Raw genomic sequence first — 12774 nt, 5'->3', positions numbered from 1 at the left:
AAGTAGTGGAATCTTTTTGTCCAACCAAACCAAAATCTCTGGTCGAAGTCTAAGAAGAAGCCATAGAGCCTGCCAACTCAGCCGCCTCAAAGATGCCTCTGTGGAACCCCAGCGTTCCAAGGAACCCAGCTAGAGAACCATAGATCTTGTTCCAAGAAACAATTTAGACAGAATGGTTTGAATTTCACCCGGATACAGGGACTTGGTTTTAAGGCCTCCTCTTCTAATAAGAGGACTGCTTGGGGGTTGTCTATTTGATGGTATTTTTAAATTAAGTATTCCTTTTTAACCTAAAAAATACAGCCCTTGCTATTTACATAAACACTTGTACATATTCATGAGCCTCACAGACTCTCTGAGGTAAATGGCACATGTATAATTATGTCCAAATAACAGATGGGGTAGTTGGGGCACAGAGAAGCTGGAAGCCTTGCCCAAAGCTCGTAAGTGGCCACGTCAAGTGCTGATTCAATCAGGCGCCCGGCTTCTGCAACGAGGGCTTTGTCCCCAGGACTGCAAGGCCCCGGCTCCTCCACGATACACACCCTACCCGGGGCCCCCAGGTCTCTTCAAGCTCCCCCAAACTATAGCTTGGACCAGAGAGATACTAGGTGGAGAATCTGAAACTGCCATTTCTGAGTATTAGAAACAGTCTAATATTGCCAATCATATATGGTTGCACTTTTTATAAAATATTCATTCTGGTAAAAACAAACAAACGAACCCAGAGTGCACTGTAATAACAACCAGATAAAGCCCTCAGGAGCCTTCAGGGAACTAGGAAGCAGGCAGACCACCCTCACGGCTGACTTGGGATGCTGGGCACCCCCACTTCCCCAGGCCACCCTGCGGGGGCTCTTGTGGACTATCGATGCCCAACATGTACAGCTGATCGCCGACCCCCTGAGCTCTCGTAAACCCTCTCCTGGAAGACACAGGAGGGCCAACACCACACCCTTGGGAGGTATCCAGACTTAACAGGGGACCGGGTGAACTCGGTTAGAGAAGCTAAGAACGAATACAGCCCATGTTCCTGGGCCCAAGTCCCACTTCTTCCAAGCTGTGTGACTGTAAGCAAGTTATCAGACCTCTCTGAGACTCTGTTTCCTTATCTGCAGAACAAGTACAACAATAACTTTCTTTATAATACATATAAAGGATGTATGCTGTCATCTTAAAGAGCAAAACAATACATGATGCAGAACTGCTGATACCACTAGACCTTCATGTACCTCAGGGGGTCAGGAAGAGGAAGGGTCATAGGAATAGGGGAGGTCAGGGAAGGCTTCCTGGTGGAGGAGAGGATTTGGAGTTGGGCCCTGATTATGATTAGCAGAATCTGGGAGGAGCAGAAAGGAAGTGCTGGGAAGAGTCTCAGAAGCAGGAGAAACAACAAAATTTCATTTTAATCAAGAAGAAAAAAAACTGTCAAAGAAGAAGAACTTGCCATCAGCATCCTCAGTTCTTTCCCCCAGCTCCAGAGCTTTGCTCAGGTCTTAAACTAATATTTGCCTCTCAGCCCCTGGGAGCCACAGCTGAAGGTAAATATTGGTTTAGCCTGGGAAGCGGAAGGCCCAGATGGCAGTGTGGTCCTCCGCTGAGCAGGATGGCTCACGTCCGTCTTGCTGCCAAGCTGAGGCACACCCTGAATGGGAGACCTACCCCAAGGCCTTATCTCCGGAGAGGCCCAGGCTTCTCATTGCAGGGAAGCCAGGCTGGCTCAATAGCCCGGAAACTAGTCCAGCAGCAGCCTGGCCCTCAGAAAGTTACCCTCCCTGAGAGTCTAGATCTCCATCCTCAAGAGGCAGGTCTTTTACCAGGACTTGGGAACATGTGCACAGGTTGGGATGAAGCAGAATGCCATGAGCCCTTGGGAGCCCACCCTCAGTGGCCTCCTGAGCTCAGCCGCTACCATTTTGATGTGGCAATGTCTTCTCACTGACCTTATGCCCAGTCTGGCTTCTGATGAGCTGGGGAATTTGGACAGGCCCTCTCCCACCTCTGGGCCACCTTTTCTCCTTTTCAAAGACATTGACATTAAGGAAGCTGCCAGAAGCTTTCTACTTTCACGGCTCTCTCCCCTGCAATGCATGCACATAGCCCCACCTGTGCACACCCGTTCTCCACAGGTCACCTTCGCCTCTTCCCTTCACTCCCTCCCTTGAAGGGTCTGCTCCCTGACTGATGATGCCAATGTAATTCCTCACCTCTGTACCCACACATAGCCCTCCGGTCCAACCTAAACTGTTCCTCCCCAACCAGTCTGTGCGTTTTAGCTCCTTTGGTTCCTGACCTGAAACTCCTCTCCTACAGAAGTCCTGGATCGCTCCCCAACTGTACCACCCCCAATTCACGGCTCTACTCTTCAGCCATGTTTCACTGCAGAATTGGATCATCTCAGAGCAATTACATGGTGTGTCCCCCCAAATAAACACTCTTCAAAGAGAGGGGGCAAGTTTTCAATTCATATGCTTCCCTCCCCCATGTCCCTGCATTGTACCTAGGCTGTGGTGGGCAGAGGGGTATCAGAAGCACCCTATTAGTAGAGTCGGTTCACCAGCTTTCTGCCAGAGCCCACAGCTGCCCTTCTCTGAGCCAACATTTCTAAGAGGAGGAGGGAGACCTTGAAGAATTGGGATAGGAGCTTATCTCTCCAAGGATTAATCTCCCCATAAAACTTGTGTCTATTTGCTTGCCCGCAGGTCCTTCTTCCTGGAGGTAGGTAGCTATTATTCTTGGAAATACCAGCCTAGGCTTGGGCAGGACACCTTGAGGACAGAAGCAATCTCCTGAACTCCAGCATATCAGGGGCGCCTGCAAGGCTTGAAGCAGGCCTGCAGGGGTCATGGGGTGGGCACCAGGGGGCCGGGGTTATGTTAGGGCGGTGTGGGGTTGGGACGGGGCACCCCCTTGGTGGTGTCACTTCAGGAAGAGATGCCAGCCCGTGCCTCCAGTCTGGCAGGAGACACAGACAACCTGCCCATAGCCTGACTTGCGTGTCTGCTAGGTGCCAAGTACCCCAGGATATTTCTGATGTGAAGAGCAGATTACGGGCCAGGTAGGATTTGGAGGGTTTTGGTCACAGGTCCCAGAGAGAGGCAGAAAGGGAGGGGGGCAGGCCTAGCAGGAAGTCCCTGCAGATGAGACACTGGTCTGGGAGGCAATCACCTCGGGAAAGACAACAGAGCTGCCAAGGTAGAGAATGATTTCTTCAGGGGAAGGAGAAACTCGAAGCCAAGATGGCTTAGGAGGAGAGCAGGGAAAGCCAGAGGCACCGGAGAGATCAGGGCAGGGTTGTGGGGGTGCTGCGTGGGAAGTGGGGAGGAGAGGGAAGGAGGCTGACCCTGGGACTATATCAGAGGGGAGGCCACAGAATGAGAGTGTAGACAGCATCCCTACCTCTGAAGAGATCTTGGATGGCTTTCTTTGTTTCTACACAAAAAAGAAATCACTTTAGGAAGAACAAAACAAAGAGATAATTTAATCTGCTAATTGAATTCAGGGGCTATAATCAGTGTTTGAAAATACAGGGATTATGGTGATTTATAGCTAGGACAGGAATCTGCTGGGGCCTCAGCCTTATCCAATGTATAGAGAGGAACCTGCTGGGAAATCCAGAGGCAAGTGAAAATACTGTGGGGAAAACCCATTTATAGTCTGAGAGGGGTAACAGGGTCAGGCCGGGTGAGGGCACCTGGGCTGTGCCCTCAGGTGGGGCCCTCCCTAGGCCCCTGAGATTTGGAAGTTACCCTGGCATGTCCCCATCACCACCTCCTCCCCGGACCCTCCTAGAATTTGTAGGCCCAGCCTAAGTCCCCTTTTCCAAGAAGCCCTCCTGGACTCCATCCTCCCTCCAGACCCCAGCCTCCTCTCAATTCCTGCCTCCCTCCACACTTAAACCTGCTGAAGGTTTATTGGGGAAGGTACTGCTTTTGGCATCAGAACGCCCTGTTCAAACCCCAGCTCTGCTGCATCCCTACGCAGGCCGAGTCTTCCATGGGCCTCAGTTTTCTCCCTGACAAATGGGAATGAAAGAAAAACATTCTGTCCAAGGCCAGCTGCTGAGAGATTAAATGAGATAGCTGGATGGAAACCATCTTGGCAGATGGAAAGGATCCTATGACTACAGCATTAAACAATTTACGGGCTTCTCTTGGGTTCTGCCCGGACTGTGTCTGGAGGGTTTGCTCTAATTTCCCAGGGAGACTGCAGCTGTCTATGAGAGCAAAGCTGGGTCTACCTCTGCCCCAGCCACTTTCATTCATCTAACAAGTTAACCTTCCCACCACTCTCCCTTAACCGCGCCTCCAAATAACCCTTGGTGTCCTCCACACACCACACACAAGGCTCCACTCTGGAGAGACACCCAGTGGGGAAAGAACAGATTCGTCTTCAAAGCCTTCCCTGTCTCGTGCAAGACATATGGTTGGACCAAGGCTCCGCCAGTGCCTCAGTGCTGAGAGAAACACAGACGCCATGTGGGGGAACACAAGAAACAGAGAAGAGAACTCAGCTCCAGAAGGCTTCAGGGAGGAGGTGGCCTTTGAGCTGGGCCTCGACTGTAGGAAAAGGCATTCTTTGCTAGGAAGGGGGAAAGCAAGAATGCTGCCCGCACTTTCCTTTACCCACCCCCCCGCCCAACAAGACTATAACCTTTTTCAAGAGTGGAGACACTTCTATCTCCCACCATTGGCCCAGCCCTGGGCTAAGCCATAGTATTCACAAACTCTTTACAGACGAGAAGACTGAGGCCCAGACAGAAGCGTCCAGGCTGGAGTGCAAACTCAGGCTTTGAAACTCCAGTGCCTTGAAGTGTGAGGCCCTAAGGATATCAGAGCAGTGGGAAGGTGTTCACTTGAACCTTGGATTAAGCTTCACCCTCTCCAGGATGGGTGCGCACTACTGACAGTCATTAATACCTACTACGTGTAAGCTGCTTCACCTAACTCTGCTCTTCAAGCCTTGAAGTAACCCTGACAACAGTTACTTATTATTACCTACCCCTATTTTACAGATAAGGAAACTGAGGCCCCCACAGCTAGTGTAGGGTGAGGCCAGGATCCCAGCTGGGTCCCTCTGACTCTGTAGCCCGGGGGCATAAGCACTGCCCTTCCTTTGCTGGGCGGTAGAGGCCCTGCCCTGGCAGTGCACCCATTTCACAAAGGGAATTCTCCCAGGGCGGCCTCCGCTCCCTTCTCCATTTTTGAAGACTTAGAAGAGCCTGCTTTCAGGCTCTTAAACTTGTCCATGTGAACGTAGAAACACTTTCCTGAGTTGAAAAACAGAAAGTTCCCATTCTATTAATTAATAAAAACAGCCTCCTGATGTTTGGAACTCAACAGAAAGGCTTCTGACAATTACTCACTTGTTTTTACTTTCACTGTCTTTTTTACTCAAATAGAGGTGTTTTGAGTAAAAAAGAGCTTCACCGTTTCTAGGCTCTGAAGCCACAGAGGGAAAAAAGTATAAAAAAAAAGTTTCCAACCACCTCCATGGCATTTTTCCCTGCAGGGAGATGGGGGCAGGGATGGGAGGCGGGAAGAGCAAGCACAGGCTAAGCACTGACTGCATACCCAGGACCGTGCAGGGCACTCTACTCACAGCTTCTTTAATTTAACTTCATCTTCCCAACAGCCCATTTTATAGATGGGAAAGCTGAGGCTAAGGCAGGCACCGCCTGGAGACACAGCGACTTTGCCCATGAGCTGACCTGTACCCAGTCTATGTGTGCGCACGCACCTGCGCTTGCCAGCATGTGCACGAGTGAGTCAGGTGACCTGGATTCCCCGAGGAGCCTGAGACTCCCCGAGGTCCCTTCCAGCACTCGCATGTTAGGATTCATGTGTGCCCTTCTGAGAAAGCCTGGCACCGTGGCACCACAGGCTGCCTTCTGAGGCTCCTCCTTGCCTCACACAGGATGCATGCCCTCTCACTCCCCTGAAGCAGCCTCACTCACCCCGGGTACCCAGGTGCAGCCAGAAAAGTCTCAGCCACCCTAGTGCCTTCCACTCTCCTCCCTTACATCCCTGCACGAAGCACTAGGGCGAGATTGGACTTCCTGGGGGGATCAGAGCCCAAGGGCCGGGGCTCACTTGGGACCGAGTGCTGGCTCCACACCTCACCCACTGCGTCTCCTGGGGCCAACAACTTAACCTCCCCGAGCTTGAGTCTTGCCTCCAGAGGTTCCACTAATAGAATCTGCCTCCCAGGATGCTATCAGAAGGGCAATAATGAAGTGCCCAGCTCACGCTAAGTGCTCACTGCACTGTGGTTTCGATGCCATTTATGATGAAGGCTGTGCGCTGCTCAAAGGCACAACCCGAGGGGCCCTGGAGGGCAGAAATCCCAGCCAGGCACCCCTCACTCCACTGTGGGTCCAAAGGATGGGTGCATCCGCAGGGCACGCGAAGGCTCCCCAAGCTCTCCCAGTGCCCTCTAGGCCCTGGGGCCCTGCCAGCGGGAGAGGGGTCCCCGCACCCAATGGGAGGGAGCAATGTCAGGCCCCAGCACCCAGAAGCGCAACCCGCACTGAAAGGGGCACAGGGAGCGGGCACTCACCAAGCAGCTGGACGCCCCGCGTGAGGCCATAGACATCCACCAGGGCCCAGAGCGGGTCGGCTGTGCGGACCCCGTTGAAGAAGAGCATGGCTGCTGAGTCGTTGATGCGGTAGAACACGCGGCCCTTCTTGTCCACCCAGAAGGCGATGATGTTGCCCTCGTTGGCAAACTCCTCGGGCAGCGCCTTGGCCCAGAAGCCACTCTGGGCCACCAGGTCGGGGCAGGCGTACTTGGGCAGCGAGTCAGGGTGGATGCGGGATGGGTCCTTGCTCGTGAAGCCCAGGCGCAGCGCCCCGCTCCAGCAGCACTGCTTCTTGGTGATCTGGGTGGAAGAGATGGCCTCAGACAGCACCCTGGGCTGGCCCCGCCTCCCCACCATGGCCAGGGGCCCCAGGGGAGGGAGTGTGTCCCTCTCAGCAGAGCCCCATGGGGAGTCACACCACCCAGCTGCCCTCCTTCCCATCCTCTGGGAGCCTTCCCACTGTGTAGTGACAGCTTGTGGTCCCCTGGGCCACTCCCCTCCCCGGGTCCTTCTCTGTCACACGGGGAAGGTTGAGAAAGGAGTAGGGAGAGGGAAGAGCGTGAGGAGGGATGAGGAAGAGCAGAAGGGGAGGCACAGAGGCAAGAGAAGGGCAGGGTGTAGTAATGGCTGTAACAGAAGGCAGTGCTGAGAGAGAAGGTTCGAGGCCCAGGGAGGTGGAGAGAGCAGGGAGAGGGGGCCCACCTTCAGCCTGACTTGCTCGTAGATGAGGACTGGGCGGTTACTGAAGGTGATGGCGTTGCAGAAACTGGCCTGCCTCTTGACGGCCTTGTGGCTGAGGTCCATGAGGATCTGGGAGCCCTTGGTGTGCGGGTGGAAGAGAAGTGGCGTGGCTGGGAGCCCCCCGCCGGGCGGCACCGGAGGGCAGTGCTTCTGCTTGTGGTGGCATCGGTGAGAGGGGACAGGGAAGGGGCCCCCAATGGAGTCTGCAAAAGAACAGGCTGCAACATCAGAGTGTGACAAAGGCCCCTGGGCACAGCAGGAGCTGCCCACTGCCCAGGATGTCCACCACCACTGCAACTCATCCACTGCCACCTCAGGCCACCTGCTACCACCTCTTGCTATGTCCCACTTTGCCATCTACCTCCATTTAGTATCTATCACCATCTTCCCTGGTCCTTCACCCACCACCTCCCACCCACCGTCAGGTACCATCTCCTGCTACTCACTAGTATTTACCACCGTCTGTCTTCCACCATCCGCCCTTGTGATAAAGCCAACACCCACCACCGCACACTGCCACTCACTACCACTGTCATTGATTTTGTTCAGCAAATATTCATTATCTATCTACTGAATACCGAGCCCGGTCCTAGGCACTGGACATACAGCCATGAAACGAACATGGACCCCATCCCCAAGAAGACACCAGTCCAGGAAAGGAAAGAAGACCCAGACAGGAATCACAATAAAAATGGCAGACACTGTAAGTGTCGAAAGGATGGACGGGCAGGTCACTTCTCAGGAAAGCCTCCTGGAGGAGGAGAAGAGGAAGAGAGGGTACGGGAGCTGGGCTGATGAGGCTGAGCCGCAGTGAACACATGGCCACAGGGCTGCCCTTGGACACCAGCAAGGTGGGTGCAGCAGCCCCAGGACCACGCCCACCGCTTCCCTCCCTCAGGGCCACTTCCCTCCGCCCCAGGCCGCCTCCCTGCTTTCCACCACCCATGCCCACAACATCTTGCACACAGGTGCGGCTCTGCACCCAGGCTTCCTAACAGAATGCAGATCTGCCTCGAGCACCTCTGGCCAGGGAGACACGCTGCTTCTTCCTGCACACGGCTCTACCTCTCTGCAAAACGGGTTAGAGTACAAGACAGGGCTCAGTCCAGGAGAAGGCACATTAGAAGCATGTGAGAGGAGACAGGGCAGAATGCATGTTACAAGCATGTGAGGTTGGTGTCCGGGAGACAGGACAGAGAGAGGAAAGAACATGGATGAGGTACCGGGTGGCCTGTGTCTGTCACTAACTGGCTGTGTGACCTTAGGGAAGTTACTTCCCTGCTCTAGCACAACAGGTGGCCTCTACACCCTGCGGCTCTAAAATGTATATTAGCAGTGCTAGGAATGTTAATGCAATCCTGGAAGTTGGGGGCAAGGAAGTGGGGATGTTCATTTCTTCCCCAAGATCTGGGTTGCATCCATCAGGAAGGTTAGCCCCTGCCTATGCCATCAACTTGAGGAGGGACACATGGAGGATGGGGAAGACGGGTTGGGGAAGAAGGAAACCACCGCATGTGACAGAGGCCTTCTGGGGTGTTTCAGAGATGGCTTCCTCCATGGCTGTGATTTAATAATGCAGAAAGCTCAGTCCACATCAGGCCTGCCCTGAGGCCTTCCACTACCTAAAGGGGAGGAGAAGTTTCCAGGAAGGAGAGGAAGACTGGGAGGGAAGGGCAATGGAGAGAGGATTGTCCTGAGCTAGGAAGACCCAGCCTTCAGTCCAGGCCATGTTTGCATCACTTTGCATCACTCTGCATCTTTGCTTCCTTCTTCCCAGAGGGCCCAGACCCAAAAGTCTACAGTCCATGGCTGGTCAGACATCCTGTGCATGGGAGGGAGGGAGGGCTGGAACAAGAAGGAGTTCCCCTTGCTTTCACTGCAAAGAGAAGACTAGAATCACAGAACACTGCTCAAGGCCTTTGCAAACCACCACACAATAAAGGTGAGAATTGCTCAGAGGAGGCCCATTCAGTCTGGGAAGGCTACCTGGAAGAGGCTGAGTGGGCCGTGGATAGTGCAGAGCCGGGAAGTCGTTCCAGGGAAGGAGACAGTTGGGGTGAAGGGCACAACGTGGCTACAGGTGACCTACAGGTGCCCTGCCTGGGAGAGACGCACACTGGGATCAGGCCACCTTCAGACACAGCTTGACTCTTCATAGTAAATGGACTAGAAATTGTGGCAGGTCTATGCAACGGAATAGTACTCAGTGGTAAACAAGGAATGAACTACTGATAACATGAATTTCCAAATAATTATGCTTTCTGAAAAAAGCCGGTTTTGAAATACAAGCAAACACAATCCATGGAGTAACCACAGGGCCTCTGTTCCTTTCAACCACGGCCCCCCACCCTACCCACACCCTGTCCCATTTGTCCCAATCCAGGAAATGCACACTAAGCTCTGGTAATAACAAGTAGATTGGAGGTTACCTGGGAAGGGTGGGGGTCAGGGGGAGGAATTAGCAAGGGGCACAAGGGAGTGTTTGGATGGCGGATGTGTTTGCCATCTGGCTTACAGCGATGGTTCCATGGGTGTGTGCACATGTAAAAACCCACCCAATTATACACTCTAAACACATGTGGTTAAGGGTATGTCAATATAACTCAATAAAGCAGTTGTTTAAACCTGCTTAGAGCCTCTCCGGTGGGACTCTTTCCCAGCCTCTGCTCAGAATCCACAGACCAACTGCTGGACCTCGGCTTCCTTCAAAATGCTTCTTCTCCTTCCCACCCATCCCAGGGGGGGTCCCACGGTCCTGCATAAAGATCCAGAAAACACCAGCTCTGGGCAACATGGTGGAGACACCCAGGGACCAGAGACCTAGGCCCTGGAAGGACCATCCCCCTGGCCTCCTTCCCACAGGCAGGGGTTGGGGTGGGCGAGGGTAGCACAGGCCCACCACCCTGGCTGACAGCAGAAGGATGGAGAAGGATAAGGAAACGCTGGACCTTGGGGACACAATGTACACCCAGACACGTGGCCTCAGAAAGGCACTTTCATGGGCACACACATACACCTGTGAGCACATGAAGGTAATCCAGACCCTACCAGAGTTATCCCTTCCCTTATCCCTTAGGCCAGGAATCCCGCATGTAGTGTGCGTGCACATGTATTCACGTACACAGGGATGTGCACATAAATCACACACCCAGCGCACATGCGCTATATGCACCTAATAATAATAGCAGCCAAGTGCTGATAGGTGCCAGGCTCCAAACAGGGAGTTTGGCCTGCACTGACTGCTTTCATCCTCACGGCAAACTTAACAGGGATGGAGGCACATTGCTGGCCCATGTTGCTGCTGAGGCATCTGATCCTCAGAGAGATCGAGCGGCTTGCCCAAGGTCACACAGCTGGCAGAAAGAGGCTCTAGCCATCAAACGCAGGCAGTGCAACAGCAAGGTCTGTGTCTTAGCCATGAAGCATTAAAGAGCCAGGAAAACATGCGTTTGGTGTGCTGGACACAGTTTTTTAAATGCACATTAAAATATGCTCACAACTGGTACACCTGGGTAGCTCAGTCAGTTAAGCATCCAACTCTTGATTTTGGCTCAGGTCTGATCTTGTGGTTCTTGAGTTTGAGCCCTGTGTCAAGCTCTGCGCTGACAGCGTGGAGACTGCTTGGGATTATCTCTCCCTCTCTCCCTGCTCCTTCCCAGCTAGCTCTCTCTCTCAAAAATAAACTTATAAAATAAGCTCACAATCTGATAAAATATGGAAAAAAACTGTTCATCCATGTACCATGTAAAATCATTTCAAGGAGCACAGTGGGGGACACCTGGCATTCTATTCTGTTGTTTTCATGACACACGTGTATGCCACCAAGACAGAAACACAAACCCCATTTCATACATTGTCTGTACACATGGCTGGATGTAAAACTCAGTGCATGCGCACAGTGAATCCACTCTGCAAGAGCAGTGAACAATAACGGTGTAATAAAGAGGAGCCTCGAAACTGTGCCGAGTGAGAGAAGCCAGCCTCCGAGGCCGCACAGGCTCTCATTCCATTTTGTAGGACGCTCTGGAACAGGCAAAACTGTGGCACTAGACAGGCCAGTGGGTGCTGCAGTTTGGGAAGAGGAAGACACAGGGGCACACGGGGAGTTTTTTCATGATGATGGAAATGTCCTAGCTTAGCTGCGGCAGTGCTCGCACAACTTACACATTTGTCAAAACTCCCCAAACTACACACTTAAAGAGAATGACTGTTGTGGTCTATAAAGAACACCTCAAAAGCAACAACAACAACTAACAAATCAGGTCTTCGCTGAGATGGAGGAAAGGGAGGCTGCAATCTCCGGCAGCTACAGCCCCCGTCACCCCTCGCAGGCAGTGCCTAGGACCCAGAAGTCTGCTCGGGCCTGCTGCTCTCGGCCTTAAGCCTCTGAAGTGGGTATGAGGGGAGCATTTTGGAAGCTGCAAAGCACCTTCACTGATTCCTGGACATGCAAAATCCCATGCCTGCCCCCTCCTGCCCACAGTGTAGCTTCCGGGGCTGTCCTCTGCCCCTTCTCTCTGTACTCAGCTCTGAGTCATCAAATCCACCGTGCCACCTCCGTGGAGATGATGTGAAAACCCTCTCTGGCCTGCTGGGTATCTCCAAGTGACCACCGTCCCCTGCTATTTGGCAGACCCCACCCGAACTCCTGACCTTAACCCACCAGCCCTCCATGCCCCCAGGCCCCAGTGGAGTCTCAGAGGACCCCATATCCAACCTGCTGATCCCACCTGAAAAAGAAGCATCCCTGGGCCCCGCCCACTCCTGTCCTCCCTGCCACCAGGGGCCTTGTCACTTCTCTTTGAACAAGGGCCAGGGCCTCCGCACACAGCCACAATGGCTCTGCCCTGCATGCCTCCAGTAGGTGCCATTTGCACAGACTGTATAAGGAACTGTGCCCTCCGAACCGTCCAACATGGTGGTCCAGACCAGGGGGCTCACCACCTCCCCAAGCCCTGCTGTCCTTGCCTGTGATCTCCCTCCTCCCCCTCAGCTGGCATTACAGTCCAGTGGGGAGGAAGGAGAGAAAGCAGAATGAGAATTAACCCTGAGCACAGCTCTGATATTAAGGGCCAGAGGGGTGGCTGGGGGCAAGGCTTCGTCCCTACACCATCTAAAAGGCTCCCTCTCTGCACTTCAACAGACACTACGACCCTTAAGGTCTCCATTCTACAGATGAGTTATGATTCAGACTGGTTAATCAGCTTGCTTGAGCCCACACAGCAATGAGGTGGCAGACCTGGGACTTGAATCCTGATCTTCCAGTGCTATTTAGGGGTCCTTTACCCTACTCGGCATCTACTACTAGAGCCCATTTTCCCTGTAAATCCAAGATAGCAGGCATTGTGGGGAAAGGCTGTGTGGGGGAGGCGCTGGCCAGTCCCAGCTGGAGGAGCAGCCACAGCAAAGGACCTCAAGATGCTGGGACACTACTCCCCCAGCAGCCAGTGGTC

The 12774-nt window shown here is 53.3% G+C and overlaps 1 protein-coding gene across 3 annotated transcripts in view; it reads right to left on the bottom strand.

Moving 5' to 3' along the window:
* Positions 1 to 12774, bottom strand: part of NEURL1 (neuralized E3 ubiquitin protein ligase 1) — a 114482-nt gene that overhangs the window by 12234 nt on the left and 89474 nt on the right. For all 3 annotated transcript variants that reach the window (XM_077748432.1, XM_077748430.1, XM_077748431.1), the window contains exons 2-3: positions 7283 to 7524; positions 6559 to 6880 (exon numbers count right to left, since the gene is read on the bottom strand). In XM_077748432.1, coding sequence (XP_077604558.1) covers positions 6559 to 6880; positions 7283 to 7384 — 424 coding nt within the window. In that variant the 5' untranslated portion in view covers positions 7385 to 7524. The remainder of the gene's footprint in view (positions 1 to 6558; positions 6881 to 7282; positions 7525 to 12774) is intronic.

Source organism: Crocuta crocuta, unplaced genomic scaffold (genome assembly GCF_008692635.1).
Source record: "Crocuta crocuta isolate KB4526 unplaced genomic scaffold, BGI_CrCroc_1.0 scaffold619, whole genome shotgun sequence".
Taxonomy (NCBI): Eukaryota; Metazoa; Chordata; class Mammalia; order Carnivora; family Hyaenidae; genus Crocuta; species Crocuta crocuta.
This window is presented reverse-complemented; position numbering and strand designations above follow the sequence as displayed.